The sequence below is a fragment of the Dipodomys spectabilis genome, unplaced genomic scaffold, assembly GCF_019054845.1.
Source record: "Dipodomys spectabilis isolate Male_0828 unplaced genomic scaffold, ASM1905484v1 ptg000297l, whole genome shotgun sequence".
NCBI lineage: Eukaryota > Metazoa > Chordata > Mammalia > Rodentia > Heteromyidae > Dipodomys > Dipodomys spectabilis.
Window position 1 is genome coordinate 16586954 of NW_024870974.1, and position 21435 is coordinate 16608388.

General features: G+C 37.0%; 1 protein-coding gene across 1 annotated transcript in view; it reads left to right on the forward strand.

The window, feature by feature from the left end:
* The window catches only part of Lrba (LPS responsive beige-like anchor protein), a 443207-nt gene that overhangs the window by 339008 nt on the left and 82764 nt on the right, over window positions 1-21435 (forward strand). Inside the window, 1 exon segment of the mRNA XM_042701880.1 lies at window positions 1075-1227. Within this exon segment, the coding sequence (XP_042557814.1) occupies window positions 1075-1227 (153 nt within the window).

Below are 21435 nucleotides of genomic sequence, written 5' to 3' on the forward strand. Positions count from 1 at the left end.
CTTCCCCACCCCACCCCTCTTTGGCCAATTGGACTTAAAGGCCTTGTTTTTAAAGATGGGAATCTTAACATTTTTGCATGCATACTCTCTAATTGCATTGATGGCCAAACTTTTAACAACGTTCTTCCCTTTTAAAGAATTTGGTTTAGTTAATGTTTTTTAACTTTAGTGATCAAGAGGTTGTCAGGCATTTGGAGGTTAAGCTCATTTCTACCCTGCTTAGTTAATTATCATGATTATAAACAAAGGATGTGCAATTCAAAGTCAAGCAACATTTCACGTGGATGATGGAAGTGATAATAGCTTAATTCCTCCTAGATCTTTTTTCTCTTCTCTGGCAAGTTCATAGTGACCTTGTCCAAAATCTGATGACCTTTCTATTTTTCTCAACTATTTGGAAAGCCAGGCCTGCCATAGTTGGCCCTGAGGGGGCATCTGAAAGACCACTGAGCCACTGACCCAGGTCAAGACTGGATTTCAAGTCTGAGCTACGGGCCTCTGAAATAGTTATATATGGGGCTTATTGCATACAAAAAAGCCTAAAGAGCTGCAGTTTTCTGCTTACTAAATATCCTACTAAAGTATACTTTAAATATTATTAAACTCATAGTTTTATTGTATTCAGTTTCTTATACAGGTGGTTTTCTAGACTTAAATTTTAATCTTTCTTTTTAGGGTTGATAAATAAAACTAAAGTTGAGTGTTTTGAAATGTAGGGAAAATACTATGGGCTTAGTGTAATTAATTAACTTCTGTTAATGACTGTTACAATTGCAGCATGATAATCTGTTTATATCCAGTCAAATCTAAATTGTTCTTCAACTATTGATAGTTAAAGATTTTTTTGAGGTCATAATGCATGTTCTGAAGGAAAGCTTGTAAGACGTGCTTATACCTATACATTATTATGTTTTCTCTAACATAATAGAAACTTTGTGATAAGACTGTGATATACAAAGAAAAAAATATCTGTTTTGTATTTTTCAGCATAATAGGAAATGATCAGACTCTTTTAGGAGTGTCTATTCTAGTCCTGCACTTTATACTAAAACATTATCTTCTATTTTTATGCAGGAGTTGATTCCTGAATTTTATTATCTCCCTGAGATGTTTGTCAACTTCAATAACTATAACCTTGGAGTGATGGATGATGGGACAGTAGTGTCTGATGTGGAACTTCCTCCTTGGGCTAAAACCTCAGAAGAATTTGTTCGTATAAACAGATTGGTAAGATAGTAATCATCTACTCTGTCAGGAGCCTTTTCTCAAAGCATCTTTCTCGTGTTGGTGTAAGAACATTAACCCTTGCCCTTCTGTACAAAGCTGTGGTCGATAGGAATAACTCAAAATGACATAACATTCAATGCTATGTATACTTCATAAAGTCTTAATGAATTGAAAGTCTAATGCATGCTTTTGGTTATTTTCAGGTATATTTAGGTTATTTTCATATATTCATGATAATTCAAAATGATAAGCAAAAATTCTAAACTAAACTGGAATTTTGTTTTTTCAAACATAAATTCCTTTTCCAGAAAAAGGAATATAATTTTATACTGCAGGTTAGACCACCACCACACATTTTTGTAACAGAAACATTTTTAAGTTGTATCCTGTTGTCTTTTGGAGGGAAATTTTACATCATAGTTAGAAGTACTTAGGGTGCTTACAGTATGTGCTTATTTCCTGTTTAGTGAATTCTATAATGTTCCCCTATTATATGGTTCTGGGGTATTTTGTCTGGAAATATAATGACTTTTCTTCGGTTCCTTTCATAAAAGTTTGGGATGAGGGAGCTATAGTCTCAGTATTTTAAAGTAATATCTCCTTAAACATAGTAAAAATATAATTAAAAATAAATAAAAGTAGTATCCTTAGCATACTCCATATTATAAATGAAATTTCATTTGTAGTGTTCTTAGTTGTAATTAAGCAAGGAAAAGGACTAATTTGATTTTTTTCAGTGGTGTCTCTTAACGTTTCGCATCAACAATGATAGCTTTATCCTAGTTACAATACCATTATTACTGAAATGTTGCTTGCTGGCATCATGTTGGGATGTAGAGAGAGCACAGAACCAATCATCCTGTTGATTGTGGGACCTTAGGCAGTTTAATCCTTCTGATGCCCGGTTTCCTGATTTGCAAGTTTGAAATTGTTTGTATAATTGTGATTTTGTAGGTGAAATACCTAAAATATTCTCTGGTGTAGGCTATGTTCACCTCAAACGCTCCTATGATACATGTAGCATTTTACCTTTATCCAAGGCATTGGTGGAGATTCTGAGTTACTGTAGTTAAAATAGGAGCTTGAGGGGCTGGGAAGGTGGCTCAGTGGAAGAGCGCTTGCCTTGCATGCCTGAGGCCCTGGGCTCGATTCCTCAGCACCACATAAGCAAAAAGAAAAAAGCCGGAAGTGGCGCTGTGGCTCAAGTGGTAGAGCGTTAGCCTTGAGCTGAAGAGCTGAGGGACAGCGCCCAGGCCCAGAGTTCAGGCCCCACGACCGGACCCAAAAAAAAAAAAAATAGGAGCTTGAGACAAAGCTTAGCTATGAATGGTACAGAAGGAGAAGCCAGATTCCTTAATATGACACATGTCTGTGGTTATGTGGCTTCCCCAGGGCACACAGAAGTGAGTGAGTTGAATATACATTTGCATTACAGTTTTTTGTTTGGTTTTGTGATTGTCCTGTTTAAATGGATTTATTGAGCTGTAATTTATATACCAAAATCCAACACATAAAGGTATATAATTGAGCTTTAATAAATGTGTACAGTTGTGTAGCTTTAGAGCATCCATTTGCTCCCTATATCTTGCTGTGCCGCCTTACAGTCAGCCTCTGTTCACACTCCTGGCCCCAGCAAACACCAATTCTCCCTCCATAGCACTCTCTCGAAAAATTTTTTTTATTACTGATATCATACAACTGTCATCTTTTTCTACTTATCTTCTTCACTTAGCATGATGTTTTCAAATTCACACTGATTACTACATAGAGCAATAGTTAATTTCTCTGTCTTGTTGAATAATATTCCTTTGTATAGTTATGTCACATTTTGCCTGTCTTTTAAAAAAAAAACCAGTAAATGGTATTTGTTTTTTCCAGTTTGGAACTATTATAATTGTTTTTGTGTTTATATTTTAGTATGAACATGTTTTCATTGTTCTTGAGATTAGTAGGAGTAGAATTCCTGCGTTATATACAAATACATTGCTGAGCCGGGCACCGGTGCTCATGTCTGTAATCCTAGCTATTCAGAAGGCTAAGAGCTGAGGATGGCGGTTCAAAGCTAGCCTGGGCAGGAAGGGCCTTGAAACTCTTACCTACAATAAACCTCCAGAAAACCAGAAGGGCGCTGTGGCTCAAGTGGTAGAGCACTAGCCTTGAGCAGAAGAGCTGAAGGACAGCACTCAGGCCCAGAATTCAAGCCCCATGACCTACAAAACAACAACAACAAAAAAGAAACGTTGCTAGGGGCCAGTGACTAACACCTCTAATCCTAGCTACTCGGGAGGTTAAGATCTGAAGATCCCAGTTCAAAGTCAGCTCAGGCATGAAAGTCCATGAGCTTATTAAACACCAAAAAGCTGGAAGTAGAGCTGTGGTTCAAGTGGTAGAGTGCTAGTCTTGAGCACAAAAGCTCAGGGGCAGCACCCCGGTCCTGAGTTCAAGTTCTAGGATTGGCACACAAACAAAAAATGTTTACTGTATTTTCCATTTTGTATTACTACCAATAGTTTTTGAAATCCATGTTTTTCTACATTATAAAAAAAACAACTTGGTATTACCAGTCTTACTTATTTTAGCCATCTTGTTATTTTAATTCATACTACCCTAATAAGATTGGCCATTTTTCAATCTTATTTTCTGCTTACATATGTACATACATTTTTGTTACATATGTTTTTTGCTATTTTTATGTTGAGTTGTTTGTGTTTTTATTATTGAGTCATAAGGGACCTTTGTGTATTAGTCATATATCCAGCATATATTTTGCAGATATTTCTCAACTATTCTGTGACTGTATTTCCACTTTTTAATGGTGCCTTTAAACTCATCATTTAAAACAAAATGTATTATGGGCCTGTAAGTTCATCTCCATGCAAGAGGGTTTCCCTAGATGCATTAAGCCCTGGATTTGATCCTCAGCACAGAAAAAACACAAAAACTAACAGAATGTCTTAACTAAGTAATAAGTAGATAAAATAAAACCTATATAATATGAAATATATAAAGCACCCTCGCTGTCCTTGGTAATATATTTTGAATCAAATTATGTTCTGATTATTTGATCATGGAAACACTTTCTCAAGTATGGTCTAAAACTTTAAGTCTCAGGCTAAGATGGTAACTCACTGGTAGAGTGCTTGCCCTGGGTTTGACCCCTCCCCTGCAGAATCACCACTCTCCCAAATAAACAGAATGAAGTAAAATGTTAACTTTCAAGGGATAGCTCTTGATTCATCATAATTTGTAACCATGCTTATTATTTATATTTGAATGGAAAATATAAAAGGTGTTCATAAAATATCTCCTCCATTCTGAAGCATCTCTGAGAGGGAGCTGTATTTGAATAAGTTATATTTAAAAATTTCACCAACTTTTTTGGCAGTTTAAGACATGAAATTGTATACAGACAGCCACCCTGGATGTCCAGTCTCTGTGCAGCTGCCTCACTCAGAAGAGTCAGATTTAGTTGGGAAAGATTCCTGAAGACCACAAAGAACAGAAGTTAGAACTCACTACTTTGTCTTTTATTCAGATTTGGATTTTGTCAGCCTATGCTTTAAATTCAGAAATGACTGTGAAATTATATGCATATAGTGTCTTATAGCATTAACTGCACATTTATTATAACTCATTACTAAAGTATGTTTACAAATTTTAACACCAATGAATTTTATAGATATCTGTTCTTAGGCTCTGCATTAGCTTACATTCCCAGATAAAACTATATTAAAAAAAATCACTGCAGATCATGCATAGTTTAGAGTTGAATCTCTGATCACCATGACACAATTAGAAAAGATACTTAATTTTACTTCGGTCTGTTTATGAACAAATTCTCACTCATTCAAAACCATTTGTTGTATACTCACGATGAACAGTGCTTTCTCACAGGGTAGCCCATACTGATGCATCTTACAATTTCCAATTAACTTTCTATCAGTGACTGCATTGTTAGTATATTATTTTACTTATCTGTTGGCATGTTATCACATAAGGGCTTTATCCCCTCCTCTTTTTGGTTTACCTCTTCAAGTCCACAGCTTTTATGCAATCATTGTAGCTCATGAAATGCATACTACTTTGATCTGTGACCTTTTTGTGGTGCTAATCGGGTTCCTGATATCATTATACCTTACTCATTAATCATATTTCCTGCAGCCCGTCAGGCAGCCAGACAGCACAAGTCCCTGTTTTCAGCCCTCTGTTGGCAGGTTTCTGCTTTTCCAGATTATTACAGACGATGCTTTGGCTTTTCCTAGCCAGAGCCACATCAAGCTGTGTGTTACAATTAAAGTCAGATGGTCCTCAGGTTGAATAGGGATATAGTATTGCAGCTGTCTTTCTTCCTGGAACAAGCCAGCACTAAGAACAGATGATCTATAGGACAGTGAATAATAACAGATTGTACAATACTCGGTTGGTAGCCGGGGATCACAGAATTAATTAACTGACATACTTAATTTAAGATACTCAGCATGTCTTTCTTAAGTATTTGGTTGTCCGAATGTTAACTCATGAGGTTGGGATATTTTTAGGAGCATGATTTTGTGGGAGGGCAAATAATATTAAATTTTCTGTGTGTATTAAGTGAATGGAGCCGCTATCATACATAACCATTTAATCTTTTTGTACGTAATGATGGTCTAAGTATTAGGTTGGAAAATTGGATTAGAGATGGACTTATGACAGACAGCAACATCTTCCATATTTAAAAAGGAAAATCACATATGTTTGGTGAGACTTGCAGACGAATTATATTTTCTTTGTTTAGAACAGTTGCAATCAGAATAAAATCAAAACATTTTTAATCTCAATGATCTCCTTAAAATCAGTCTGGGTTACCTGAACCGAGAAGGGAAAAATATGTTATTCCAAGTAGTGATTTAGAAATAGAAATAAGAAACAGACTTTTCATACTTTCAAATAATATAAAAATGTATGAGTTCAAAATGCTTATCATTTATCTCATGGTATGTTGTCAGTGTTCTTGCCTTGATTTTTCAGTTGAATAACAGACAAAGCAAACCTTACCCTGTTATTCTAAGTTTCTAAAAGCTGGCAATGTAGATGATTTTGTTTTAGCTGGAGGATACAGAATTTAGTTGCAGATTAATACCAGTAGTTCACTCATTTACATACTTGTTGAGTGTCCATTTGCATAGTTAGACTTAGCACGAGGTCTAGACACCAGCCCTGCCCTTTGGGTGGGTCTTTCTCTTTGGTAATGACTTACTGCCGTGGAGAGCCGTTTGCGGCCTGGAGCTGAATGAACCCAGCACAGGCAGCCTTCTATTGGTGAGCTGTCCTGAGGTTCCCACTGGAGTCACATGTACTTTTGGTTATCTTTGGTAGCCTTTGTCTCCTCACTAGTATTTCATAATAGTGACATGAGTGGCCACTTGAGAAGGTAAAGAAGAATAAAAGCGAGTTCATCAGCTCCTTTCCTCTATCATCCAACAGCATATAGGCAAAGTAAAAGTAAGACACTTTTATAGTATTATTTAAGAAAAAAACTTGATAAGATTTTATTTCTTTAGTAGCCTTGTTTTTTTCCTATTCATTGTTAGAATTCAAAATGAATTATTTAACTTAAGCATTCAGAGATCTGAAGTTAATCTTTTGTAACTTTTTAAAATAGAAAATGTACAGTTCTCAAGTGATGATAGCAGCATTGAGATTTAAATCAACCTGTCACAATGAAAACAAATATAGGAAAGTGGCATTTAAAAAATGTTTCTGCAGGGGGCCAGAAACTGGGAGGATTGTAACTGAGGTGAGCCCTGTGAAGATGATAGCAAGATCCCCATCTCATAACAGAAGCTGGGTGTGGGAGTGCCCCCTGGCACCTCAGCTGTATATGAGAGATACAGGGGGGAGGATCATAGTCCCATGCCAGTTTGGGCAAAAGAATGAGAACCTGTCCAATAAAAGCTAAGTCAAAATAGCTGGGGTGTGGCTCAAGTGGTAGCAAGCTCAAGGCTTCATGCTCAAACCCCAAGACCACCAAAAGGAAAAGAAGAAAAGAACCTATTTCTTTGGGGTCCAGTTGTGGGGCCTGAACTCTGGGCCTGGGCGCTGTCCCTCAGCTCTTCAGCTCAAGGCTAGCACTCTACCACTTGAGCCACAGCGCCACTTCCGGCTTTTTTCATTTTGCTTATGTGGTGCTGAGGAATCGAACCCAGGGCCTCAGGCATGCAAGGCAAGCGCTCTACCACTGAGCCACCTTCCCAGCCCCAAGAACCTATTTCTTATAGACAACATATTTCTGTTTTTTCACAATCGAAATGCTAGAAGCTAACAAGCATTTTTCATATTTTCTAGTTTTTTTATTTTCCACATTGATGATGTGATAGTCAAGAATGTAAACAGCCATTATGACTGCAGCTGTGGATCACAAGTGCACATACATGCACATATGCACTTATATGCACAGTACACACACAGGTACTTTCACACATTCATAGACACACAGCCATGGTACCTGCAGTATATATGAGTAATTATCAGCTGCACATGTACACACAGCTATGGTGAATGCAGTTGTGGTGAATTCTCAGTTGTGGGCAGTGTGTGCATACACAGGTGCACAATGCACACTCATGTATGAGGAGGTGCTTACTACACAAGTGCCTGTAGTGGGTAATAATAATTCTCAACTACCTATCTCTCTCTCCTCTCTCTCTCTCTCTATCTCACACACACACACACACACACACACACACACACAGAGTGGCTACAGTTGACACATAGTGATTTGAGTCTCACACATACATGTATACACACATATCCTGATGTGCAGACAGACCTAAAATCCTTGGAAATGAGGGCCAATGTGTATGAAGTTTGAAATAAATCTAAAAATGCTACTTTTGGTCATGTAATTTCCTATAAGATGTTAGGTTTTAAAAGGGACCCTAAAAACATGGGAATAAAGATATACAATGTTAATTTGTTTATAAAGTATATAAAGCAATCCAAAGAGCCCAATGACAGTGTAGAACACTTGGGGGGCATGTGTAAAAGTGCAGTTTAGGCCAACGCAGTTACTAAAATATGCTAGACTCCATCCCAAAAAATAAGCAGATTAAAAAGGCACTTACTAATAGCTCACACTGATAATCCTAGCCACTAAGAAGGCTGAAATAGCCACAAGATTCCATCTCTAAATTAATCAGCAAAAACCAGGCTGGAGGTGTGCCTCAAGTGATAGAGCACTAGCTTAGAAGTAAAAAGCTCTGTGTTTAAAATCCAGTACCGCCCCCCTTCCCAATAGCAATCCATTTATTTACAGGTTTGTGTGTGGGAGAGGAAGTTTTGTTGTTGATTTTGAGACAAAATCTTTTTCTTTGCATGGTCTTGAATTTTTGATATTCCTGCTTCAGATTCCTAAGTGCTGGGATTATAGGCATGTCCTACCACACCTGGTCTGTTTTATCTCGGTAGAACATAGAAAACTGATTCTACAGAGCAGTACTCCCCAAATCCTCTGTGAGAGTAATATCAAGGTGTGTTCCTATAGCTGCTGTAACAAATTGCTACAAACACTGGATGGTTTATAACAGAACAGATTTATTTGTCATTGTTCCAGAGGCTTGAAAATCAGCATCACATTCCTTCTAGAAGATATTTGTTCTGTCTTCACACAGCCTTCTGGTTTTCCATCTGTATTCAAATTTCTCTCTTTGCCTACATCCTAGAAGAGTACTCATGATTATATGTAGAGCCTTCCAGGATAGTAGTGCTTGTTGAGAGCATGTGAAGTTCTCTGAAGCTTAGAAATGAAAGAAAGAAGAAAGGAGGAAGAGCTAGAAAGCCTATCCTTCACTGTTTCATTCCCAGTCTTCGTGGAAATTATCGCAGGAGTGCACTGCCAGCTCCAGCTGGAAGTCATCATTTCTGCCGGTGGCTGATGATAATGGCTTTCAACTAGAACTGAGACTGACGGGCTCCCAATGTGAAACTGGAGGTTGAACTCACGGAGGAGCCCTTGCTCCTGTTACCACCACCACTGCGTTCAGTGGTGCTCGGTGGGGCTGGGCCAGCGTGGCCTCTAGTCCCTCCCTGCCTTTGTCCCTGGCGTTGGGCCATGTCACCTGTGGCAGCAGTACATCTAAGAAGCAGTGTCTGCTGTGGATTTGGTTCTGCTCTGGATGCTTTCCTGCAGCTCTGCACTGGGTTAAGGATAAATGACTGCTTCCTCCCGTATTTATGTTTGATTTGCTGGCAACTGGTGTATATCCAGCAAATGTTTTTCCAGTGAAGAAGTTTGTGTATATATGCATGAATTTCCTTGAGTGTGGTAACCTGAGTTATCTGTTGAGAGGAAGGGAGGATAGGAGGAGGGAGGGGGGAGAGTCACGTGAAATGAATAAGCCTCGAGCCTAGAAAATGTATGCAGTGGTTAGGACGATGGTGCAGCACAGACACCTTGGGCAGGAATCAGAGGTAAGTCGAGGGCACCATTTCTGAAGAGATTTTACTAAGGAGTTGGTATCATCTACTAATCATGATGAAGCACTAAGAAAACATTAGAAGAATGTCATTACCTTGAACTTATTCCTTAGAAAGTGGTAGTGTGAACTTGGCCTATAGTTGGGGAAGAGTAGAAGCAGAAAGGCCAGTTTCAACTGCTAGAGTTTAAGGGATCAGAGTGAAAGGTGAGGACAAGCTGAGTTTTAGCAGCAGCGAGAGGCTTGAGAAGGTACTGGGCATTCTAGAGACTGACTGTCCACGTTGTCATAATGACACAGACGAAGAGACCAAATGTGACCTCGAGGTCACCTGTGGTTGGTGGATGGATTGTGATAATAATGGAAGTACATATTACAGAGAGAGAGAAAAAAATAGGATTTTGTTCTGTTTTTGAGACAAGGTCTTGTTGTGTTGCACAGGCCGGCCTCCAATTTATAATCCTCCTTCCTCCACCCCCCAGTGCCACCATGCTCAGTCATGAGATAGCCTTTTGAAGGACGTAAATTCATTTTGAACATGTCAGATAATTAAGAATATATTGTAAAATGGTTTTCAAAATATATTAAGATAAAAAGTGATAATAAAACCTAGGCGCCAATGACTCACTCAGGAAGCTGAGGTGTGAGGATTGCTGTTCGAAGCCAGCCCAGGAAGGAAAGTTAATGAGACTACATCTCCAATAAACTACTCAGAAAAAGCTGGAAGTGGTGCTGTGGCTCAAATAGTAGAGTGCTAGCCTTGAGCAAAAGAAGCTCAGGGACAGCACCCAGAATTTGCCACAGGACTGGCAAAGAAAGGAAGGGAGAAAGAGAGAAAGAAAGAAGGAAAGAGAAAAGGAAAGAAAGAAAAGGAGAGAAAAGAATGAAAGAAAGAAGGAAGGAGGGAGAGAGGGAAAGACAAAGAATAAGAAAAAAAAGAAAGACATAAAAAGAAAAGAAAATTATAATAATACAAATGCATTGTATTATGGCTGGTTTTTAAAAATCCTGTCTATCCTACAAGTGCTGCCATAAATAATACATAGTTGATTAGAGTAAGTGGAACATCTTTTCCTGACTCTGCTACTCTTTTTCCCACATTGCTTTTTTTAAACTCTTATTTAGACCATGGTAATAACTTCCTTCTAGTCTCCCTCTCCACTCCTGCTATTTTTATACGTATATACACACATGTAATTTTCTTATATTAATCCATGGTTGTAAGAAGATTATAGTGCTTATTCAGGTTCCTTGTGTCAGGTGACATGCATGGCTTCGTTTTGAGGCACTGGGCTCAAAACTAGGGCTTCACACATGCTAGGCAAGCACCCTTCCCCCAAACTAAATACATCCCCAGTCCTATAGGATTCCCTATAAGAGAGCCCAACTCCTATTATCCATCATGACATCTCTGTTACACATAGAAATAAAGCTACAGTATATTGTCACAGCAATTTTTCAACTCTAACATTCTGTTTGCAAATATCATTTACACTGAATGAAATGTGATCTCTTTACCTTCTAACATTTGATCTTTATTCTCTCTAAGGTCTAATAGACATCTAAGCAGATAGTCCTTATATAAAAACAATAGCCATGACTGAAATTTCCGATGTGCTTTGTACTTATCTCTTAACTCTTCTAGTCTACCATTTATTTTAATCATTGCCTATTAGCCTCTTCCCTTCCATTACTTGCAAATAGTAGCTTAAACTTAGTAAGATTTTAGTGAATATCCATTGATAGACCATCAACTCTAATTCAAGTACAGTTAACATAATGAACATATCTAATGAATTTGATCATGCTTTATACTTTTTGTATCAATTGTCTTAGTCATTTTTATAATAGTATATCACTTAAGTATGAGTATATATGAATGCATTGTATATTCATACTCAGAATATGTGTAGATTAGTCCCAGATCTTCTGTATTAGCTGGCTTTTGACCATGATTAAGTTACTTAACCTCTTGGCAGTAAGGGGGATAAGTAGATATAGAACAAGGGCAATAGGGTTTCAGTAGTCTGACAGATTTAGAATAGGTGTGATGCTGAATAATCACATGGCCACCAGGCCAGGGAATTGTTATGTAAAAGAAGATTAAGTCTTCCCTACTGTGGTAACATAAAATAATGATTGGTAACACTTTTTCCGATGTGGAAATGCATTCAGTAGAGAATATTAATAGTTGAGTCTGATTGCTGAGTTTCTCACAAGGACATCTGAAGTTATTTATTACTCCTGTGAAAATGTGTTCAGCCTACTCTTTATGTAAAAGTGTCTGCAATTCATGAATTAAATGCTCATAATCTAGCACTGGCTGATAGAATCTGCATTGTAACTCCAAAGAAATTAGTGGTTATAGAAAATTTTAGATGGATGATGCCATAAACAAATAAATTATAACTTCAGACCCTAGAGTTATAGGGATAGGAGAGATACTTCATTATAATGCATGACTTCTAGGTAAAGAAAAGCATTTTAAAAAATCAGCACAGTTCTTTCACTGCTTCTAAAAGTCCACTGTTTTGGTCAACAACTATTAATTGGTGCCTACTACTTGACAAAGTATTATGCTCAATTCTGGGAATATATAAAGAGTATAATAGAATATCTACCCTGTTTATGATAAAATAATCACAAGAATAGATCAAATCTTTGCCCTGCAGGAATTCATCATCCAATAAGGGGAAGAATCACAATGGACTGTGACCCATTGGTATAAAGAAGACATAGTGGTGAACTTCATTTGGGATATAATGATACTCAAGAGACATTTGAGCTAGGTATTTAAAAGACTAGTCTGGCATCTATTATCTACTGAGTTATATAATCCCAAAATCCATATATTGAAGCCCTCAGCCCCAGTGAAGATAGAGATTTAGAGATATAATTAGGTTTAGATGAAGGCAAGAAGGTGGAGCCCCCATAAAGAGATTAATGCCCTTATAAACTCAGAGCTTATTTCCCTGCCCCTCCCTCCCATATTTTTCTCTTTCTCCCTCTTACTACCTTCATGTAAGGACTTGGGAGACAGTAGCTGTATATAAACCAGGAAGAGAATCTTTCCCAAAGTCAAACATTCTGGCATCTTAATCTCAGATTTCCACAATTGAAGACACCCAGTTTATTGTATTTTGTTATGGTAGCCCCAGCTATCATTCCCCCATTCCAAGGTGAGATTTTAGACAAGAAAGAATGCATTTTAGACTAGAAAGGATATTTTGAAACTTAACTTATCAGCAATAGAAACACATCCAAGACAATAAAAATGAAAGTATTATCTGGTGTAGTAGTGAATTCCTATAACCCAAACACTCAGGAGGCTGAGGTGAGATCACAAATTTAGTGCAAGCTTGGGTTATATCTAGAGAGACTTTGTCTCCTTAAAAACAGAAGCAGAAGCTAGTATCCAGATTTTTAGGACTCTTACATTACTCAGATAGTGAACTGAAGAAGAGAATAAAGGTAAGGAAATAAGAAATGTATCAGCTAACACAATAAATTCCAAGAGCTTGAATTACAGAAGTCAGAATCAAGAGAAAAAAAGAAGATAAAAGAAAGAGATTGCTGCAGACTTTGGAAGTGAGAGAGCAGCAAATGTAGGTTGGATAGGAGGGCATGTGGGGTGGGCGGGGGCTGGGAGAGTGAAACTGATGTTCCAAAGAGAAAGCTCCCAGAAAAGATGTACAAAGTGTAAGTTACTCCAGGGAAAGCACATTCTGTGGTTTGGATGTGTATATTCTCTGGTTCTGTACTCATCAAGAAAATAGGTAGCTTAAGCCAACACCTACACCTGCATGCACACGTGTGTGAGTGTGTGTGTGTGTGTGTGTGTGTGTGTGTGTGTGTGTGTCAGAGAGAGAGAGAGAGAGAGGGGCAGAAAAATCTTTAGTCTGGCAAAAGTAGTCTTCTTTATTTAATTTTTGTGAAAATCAAATTAGCTATACAAATGATAAAACTTGCAGTGTCAAAGTATGAAGTGCAATTTCCAAGGAGAATAGCTTGTAGTCGAACAGTATATATTATTATATCTTAGCATCCTGATTCCCTTTACCTCTCAGGATATTTTGTACCTATGACCTGATTGTAAGAGCTAAAACTATATTTCCAAGCCAGGCACTGGTGGCTCATGCCTGTAATCCTAGCTACTCAGGAGGCTGAGATCTGAGGATCATGGTTCAAAGCCAGCCTGGGCAGGAAAGTCCGTGAGATTCTTATCTCCAAAACCAGAAGTGGTACTGTGGCTCACCTTGAGCTGAAGAGCTCAGGGACACCACCCAGGTCCAGAGTTCAATTCCCATGACCGAACAAAAAACAAACCAAAAAACCCAAAACTATATTTCCAAAGATAACTTTATACTACACAGTTACTTTATTTTTTGTGCTTTTTTGTTTATGTTTTTTGCTGATCCTGAGCTTCATTTTGCTTAAGATTAGCACTTTACCACTTGAGCCACAGATCTACTTATGGCTGTGTGTGTGTGTGTGTATGTTTGTGTATTTTTGTGTGTGTGTGTGTGTGTGTGTGTGTGTGTGTGTGTGTGTGTGTGTGTGTGTGTGTGTGTGTAGATAAGAGTTTGATTGGCTTTGCTACCTGAGGCTGGCTTGAACCATGACCTTAGATCACAACTTCATGAGTAGCTAGGATTACAGGTGTGAGCCATCAGCCATCAGTACCTGGCTTTCTACTGCTTCACTTACTCTCTGTATATGTTTGCCTTCCAGATATTTTTGTTCAAATGTTGCATATGGTGTAAGGACTCCCTTGGGAGAATGGTAGTGTTGCTTACGTGTTTGAGAACCTGCCTAGTAAGCACAAGACCTGAGTTCAAACCTCAGTACTACAGGAAACAATAAATTGCATGTAATTTTACTTTCATGAGGTGCTTTTCCCTTACTCTTTCCCTCCTCATTCCCTGAACTCCTATAGGATTTCTTCTGTACACACACAATTTAATTATTGTTTCTTACTTGAAATTCTTGCTTGAAATACTTCTGGAAGTTGGATCTTAATTTTTGTAATAACATTAGTCTTAAATTACATTACTTCTGATGAATGAACAAAATTTTACTTATTCTGAGCCATGGGATATTGGGTACAGGGTAATATGATTAAAAAAAACAAAACTTATATACCCCAAATCAATCAAGTACAGATAGAAGTTTATCGAATATTTCCAAATATTTATTGAGACATTTGGAAAATGTTGTATAGGGTAAATCTCTTTGACTATAGTTCTGAAGTATTGGAGCAGATACTTTTTTGCTTTAAAAAAGCTTTTTGTAGTATTTACCATGCATTCTAAAACGGTGGAAAGGTAATAAATATTGCTTACTGATAATACTTTGAACCTATTCATTTATGTATTTATTTTTGTGCCAGTCCTGAGGCACAAGATCGGATCCTGACCATAAAGGCTAGCAGTATAGCACTCAAGCCACAGTTCCACTCTAGGCTTTTTGGTAGCTAACTGGAGGTCAGAGTCTTACAGGCCTTCCTACATAGGCTGGCTTTGAACAGCAATTCTCAGATTTCAGCCTCTTGAGTAGCTAGGATTATAAGCATGGGCCACTGGCGCCTGGCTTGTACCCTTTTTTGAATGGAGGAATATGAATCAATGAATTCTTCTGGGGATTTTCATATTTTATGGTTCCCTATCATAGGAACACTTACATATATATACATGTATGTGAATATACATACACATACACACACACACATATATATATATTTATATTACAGGGAATGTTGTTATTCTTTTTTGTTTTGTTAAGCTATGCTATATAAGTGTTTAGAAAGCCTTAATGGATTACACTTTTAGGGAAAGGTAGCTAATTTTTTCTTCGTTTTAAGTATAATTTAAAGTACCACTTCAGTAGCTGTGTAGAACACTAATGTTGATTTTATTGTAAAAATAAATGCTGAGAGTATATTAGGTACATCTTCTCAGCCGACGGCTGTTCTACAAAGCAAAACCCATGCTTACTGTAATTTTTTTGCCAAGCAGATTTCAGTGGATTGCGTTCAGTTGTCGATTAGTCACCCGTTGGCAGGAGAAAGATGGTGGTATGATTTCCAGGCAGGTTGTACCTCTAACCATCCAGACCAGGCCAAGTCAGCCTTGTAGCCTAAAGCTACCGGTTTTCCTGTGGTTTCTTTATTTCTCTCTCCCTTTATCCAGCTGCTGTGTGCTGCTCTTGCCATATTTGCCCTCTGGCTTCTAGCTAGCATGCTTAGTCCCAGGAGGCTGCTGTTAATGCTTTCTTTTTACTCTGCACTGGGCCTCCTTATTCTCTAACCTCTCCTCCCTTTCTTCTCCACAGACACCAGGCACTTAAATAGCACTTTCAGCCTCCACCAGTTATCAGTAGTAGCTTTCAACCCCTCATTTCTGGTCTGGTAGCTCAGCACTCCATCCCGAGAGAGTTTGACTAAGCCAGTTTGCCTCTTGGCCCTCCTTCCTCTCTGTCCATAGTCCTCTTTTCTTTTTCTCACCCATTTTCTATTATTTTTCTCTGGCTCCATTTTTAATATTCCAAATAATTTTTGTTTCTTTCTGTCTTAAGTACAGTTGATATCAAAGTAAGGCAAATATTGCAGGAGCAAATAGAACAATAAATTTTAAAGTACCTAAGTTTGTTCCATATTTTAACTGATTCAGTTTTTTAAAAAGTTTATCTCTCTGTACCTTAGTTTACATTTTTATATCATACATATGATTTTCTACAGCCCTGTGGGGCTATCTTTAATGCAGACTATATAATAAGTTTATAGGGTTGTCATTGTGGCTGCTTGTGTTACACACTGATACAGGTATTGTGTTTTATAGGCCTACTTGTTGTTCAACTGGATTGATAGTATAAGTAAAGGTAAAAACTTTCCCCAACAAATGTTGGAGAAAAGCAAAACCTATTCTGTTTTAGTATCATGACTCTATCCTTAATACCTTCTAGAATTTAATTGTACTAGCTGTCAAAAATAATTTTGCAAAGATAACATTATACCACAATTACTTTATTTCTTCTGCTTCTTAACTCATCCCTTTTAACATTTTAATTTTTAAAATTAATTTGCTCATTTGCCTACAATGGCTTGAGTGTGCAATTTGAGTTATGTTTTCAAACTCTTTTCTAAATACTTTATGAATATTCATCTTTCATCTAATGATTTGTAAATTTTTAAGAATTTACAACTTAAGATTTGTGTCCTGCAGTTTAGAAAATAAGACAATAGCTGTGATTTTGGAGGATCAAGAATAGTGAACTGTACAGTACAAGTCTTGAAATAGCTGCAAAAGAAAAGTAGGATATATTTGTACAGATAGTTTCTGTCATTGAAAGCCTCCCTTTTCTCTCCTCACTCCCTTTTAATTATAGGTAAAATTGTGTCTTACAAACTAACCACACACACACAAACACACATACTGATTTGACTAAACTAGATACTGTTTACTCTGCCTCCACAATTACTAGGTGTTTATTTTAAGAGTATAAAGTAACTTACCCCTCCTAATTCCCTCAATGTGTCTCTGTTTAGTTTGCAAGGTTTAATGTTGGCTTCACTTTTAAGGAAGCCCTATCCATAAGCAGTTACACCACTTCAGAACCTTAGCAAAAAAGACCCTCAGCCTCCTTTCTCCTTTGCAGAGAATAAAGAAGGGAAAGTCAGAGTGGGTGTGTCTGCTTATCACATTCTTCAGTAAGTGTTGAGCTTAACACTCTTTAGAAAAAAAGGATGTGTATGTGTGTGTGTGTGTGTGCGTGTGTCTGTGTATGTGTGTCTGTGTGTATGTATATAGAGAGAATTAGTTCTAAATATATTCTTTTATAAATATATATTCTCTCTCTATATATTCTTCTCTATATGTAAAAACTACATTCTATTCCTTAATGTTTATGTTACAGAAATAATTAGTAAGAGATATATTGTTGAAGTAAATTGAATATAACTTTTATGCTACGCATATTATGTGGCATTTCAGTTTGGCACAGTTGTAATATCTGCTATGCAACATTTTTATTATACAGTATTTTTACTAAAATATCATTTATATCATAAAGAATAAAAGTAGTGAAATGGGCACTTGGGAGAAAGAGGCAAGAGAATGAAGAATCCAAAGCCAGCCTGGGCCATATACTCAACCAAAAGCACAGTAAATAAAAATAATGAAGCTTCCCAACTATAGAGAATGTGAAGGGCCCAAAAGAAAAAAAGCAGATAAGGTGGGCATGGAAAGTGAAAAAACAGTGTACACAATGAGAGAAAAAAAGTTCAAATCTCTCTGTGGTAAGAGTCTACTGTATACTATAGAAACAGCTCCACAGTAATGCAAGGGCCCAATTAAAAACTGGAAAATCGATTTAAATCCATAGGGTCTCAAGAAGATAAAGAAATGACAAAAATTAGATAAGATGTTAATATCAGTTATGGAGGAATGCAGATAAGCCCTGTTCACCAGAGAAGCTACTTCCATGTCCAGTAACCTGCCACACGTAGAAACACAGATAATAACAGGCATTGGTTGAGAGAGGAAAAATTAGAACCCTTATACACTGATGCTGGGAATGTAAAATAGTATACATTTTTCGAAAGACTTAGTATTTCCTGAAAAGGTTTAGAAAACAATTCAGCTCCCAATTCTACTCTTAAAGCATTCTTAAGAGAATTGAAAATACATGTACCCATGCTCACAGCAGCATTATTCATGGTAGCCACAAAGTGAAACAACCCATATCCCTGCCAGCTGAGCAACACATAAGCAGAATAGGGTGTGGTCACAACAGACTGCTTGGTTCTACCAGTAATTCTAGCACTTGCAAAGCTGAAATGAAGGTTGTGAGTTCAAGGCCAACCTGTGCTACATAGTAAGACTGTCTCAAAATAAGTATTCATTAAAATTGTTTCTAGAGGTTTGAGGAATAGGCCCAATAGTGGAATAGTTTTTTGGTATTTTTGTTTGTTTGTTTACAAATCTTCCTACATGATCCTGAAGTAAATGGAGTTCAGATCTTCTATTCCAAGAGTCAGAAAAATTCTAACTGCAGAGAGTTAATTCACAGGTAGTTTGTAAATATTATTCAGAAAAGAGTTGAATGATCCTTGTTTTTTTAATATTGGTTGTTAAATAAACCCTGTGTCACTGAGGAATAAGGTTGGTAATCTTTATTTGTTGTTGTTGTTTCTCATGTATGCATTTCTGTTTGCTTTCTATTTCACTTCATGAATGCTGCCTTGCCCATATAATAACAAACTACATGGGGATAGTGTTGGGGGGAAAAAGCTGAGAAAATTTATTGTAATATAAGGTAATGTTTTCAGTAATGTGTAAAGTTATCCATATATGAAAGAAATTACTAGTATACAAATAATAACGTAAAAGACTATTTTAGTGAATGTATATTCTGACTCTATCATGTTTTCTGCACCCTGAGCCATTGCTAGTGTACATATTAGTTATATTTGAAATACTATTGTCATGGTTTGAAGGCAGTACTATTGCTTTAATTACATGATTATCTTAGGATTTTCTATGTTGCATCTATACAAAACTTATTTTTGGAAAGTAACAGTAAGTTATACTCACAAGAGCTGTCTCAGCGCTCTTCTACTTGTGTAAGGCAACTCACATCTTTCTCTGAATTTTCTTCCTGTCTCTGACAATCACATACAAGTAGCTTTGACTGCTCTCCATGTTTCCCAGCCTTCCACATCTTGACCTTGTTTTTAGTTTCTGAACTTCCTTTTTAGAAGACTGGTCTGGAAGGCTTAGATCCATAGACAATTAAAGATGTTTAAAATTATAGTATTTATCAAAATAATAAAAGCTATTCATGAAAGGGCTTTTTGTTTTCATCTGGAAGCTTGATAATTTACTCAGATCCAGAAGAAACAGGGCTTGTGAGTGACTCTGACCAATCTGGGAAAAGCAGTAGTAATGACTGTGTGCCTTTGCTGCCCTGCCAGGCAGAGATCAGCAAATGATCCTATGTTGATGCATAGTAATTATAGCATAGATTCATGTAAGGGTAACTTTCTAAACGTAGCTTTCATATATTAGCCACTGGGCTTCATAATATGCTTTTGAAACTGGTAGAAGACAAGAAACTGAAGAAGGATGATAGGCAAAGTCCAGAAGGAGTAAATATCAAAACTTGAGCATCATATTTCCAGCAGTGCTTCCAGGAGTTCAAAAGCCAAATTGGGTCAGTAGTCAGGTGAGTATCCATCACTTATACCAAAGAGCTGATGGATCTTGCTGACAGTAGCATGTCTTACTACTTTCAATGTTTACCTAATTTTGAATGCTATTCAGAATGAGAAGGTAAGATACCTTTGGGAAGCTATGTACTTATAATCTTTTAAGGCAGGTAATCATCAAGTATGAAATACAGGCTCAACCTGTTACGCACGGGAGGACCAAGGAAGATAAGCACCTTTGAATTGGTGTAGAACAAACATTGAAACTAAATGTGATCACATCCAAGCTCCTATAAGTGGGGCATTGCCTTACAATCATGATTAATTACTTGTTATTTCCCATGTATTATAAAACCTGACCTCTGATCTTCTAAATGGACACGTGTCTTATAGGGACTTGCAGGACTGTGTGTTTTCTCCTCTCCCACTTCTAGAATTAAAACAATTCTCCATTCATAAGGATTTTTAATCAAGTCCTACTCTGCTGCTGTTGCCTAGCACAGAGGTTCTGTAATTTACCTGGTAGACATGTTTACTGCATACTGTATAGTTTATGAGTGTTACCCTAAATAGTTAATCATGGCCCAGGTTTCCATTTGCAGAGCATTGCATGATCTAATATAGTGGCTCTGCTGTCGGTGTATTTGTGCAATATATTCCAACAAATACATCATTTTAAAGCATTTAAAGCATTTTAACTTAAACTAGTGATGTTTTTGCTTAAAAGTTCATAGTGATATTCAGCAACAGCTGTAAATAATACAAGTCCTCAGGGCCCACACAGATTTTATTCCTAATAAATTATTACTGATATCAGTAATGATTTAAAATCATGATCAAAGAATACAAAATAATTATAACTTAAATGAGTGTATAATGTTAGCATTTTTGAGTAGCATTCATATGATAGCCATTTGAACCTCATACTGTCCTTTTAAGACCGAAAGGAAGGATATGGGGTAGTGCCACAAAACTAATAAGATAAAAAAGTTCAGCTTCTTATTTTCAGAACCCCAAGTCATTTACCCTTTCATTCTGTGCTTTCTATTTCCATAGTATACATTGTACTTTGTAGGTTGCAAAGCAGTTTTTATATATTTGAATTTTATAAAAACTGGATAACCACACACAAAAGAATAAAACTGAATTATCATCACATACCATTTATGAAAAATCAGTTGAAATAGATCAAAAACTGAAACAGAAAACATACAGCTGTGAAGTTCCTAGATGAAAAATACAGAGGTAAAGCTTCTTGACATGCGTCTTGGCAGTAATTTTGTAGCTGTGACTCCAATAGCTCAGGCAACAAAAGCAAAAATAAAATGTGAGTAAACCAAACTAATAAGCTTTGACAGCAAAGGAAATAATCAACAGGGAGAAGAGGGAACCTAAGAAATAGAGAAAATATTTGCAGACCACATATCAGGCCAGAGGTTAATTGCTAAAATATATAAAGACTTCCTACAACGCAATAACAAGGTGGGGGTGGGGGCTGAAGATTTGAATAGAATTCCTCCAACAAAGACATGCAGATGAACAACGAGCTTA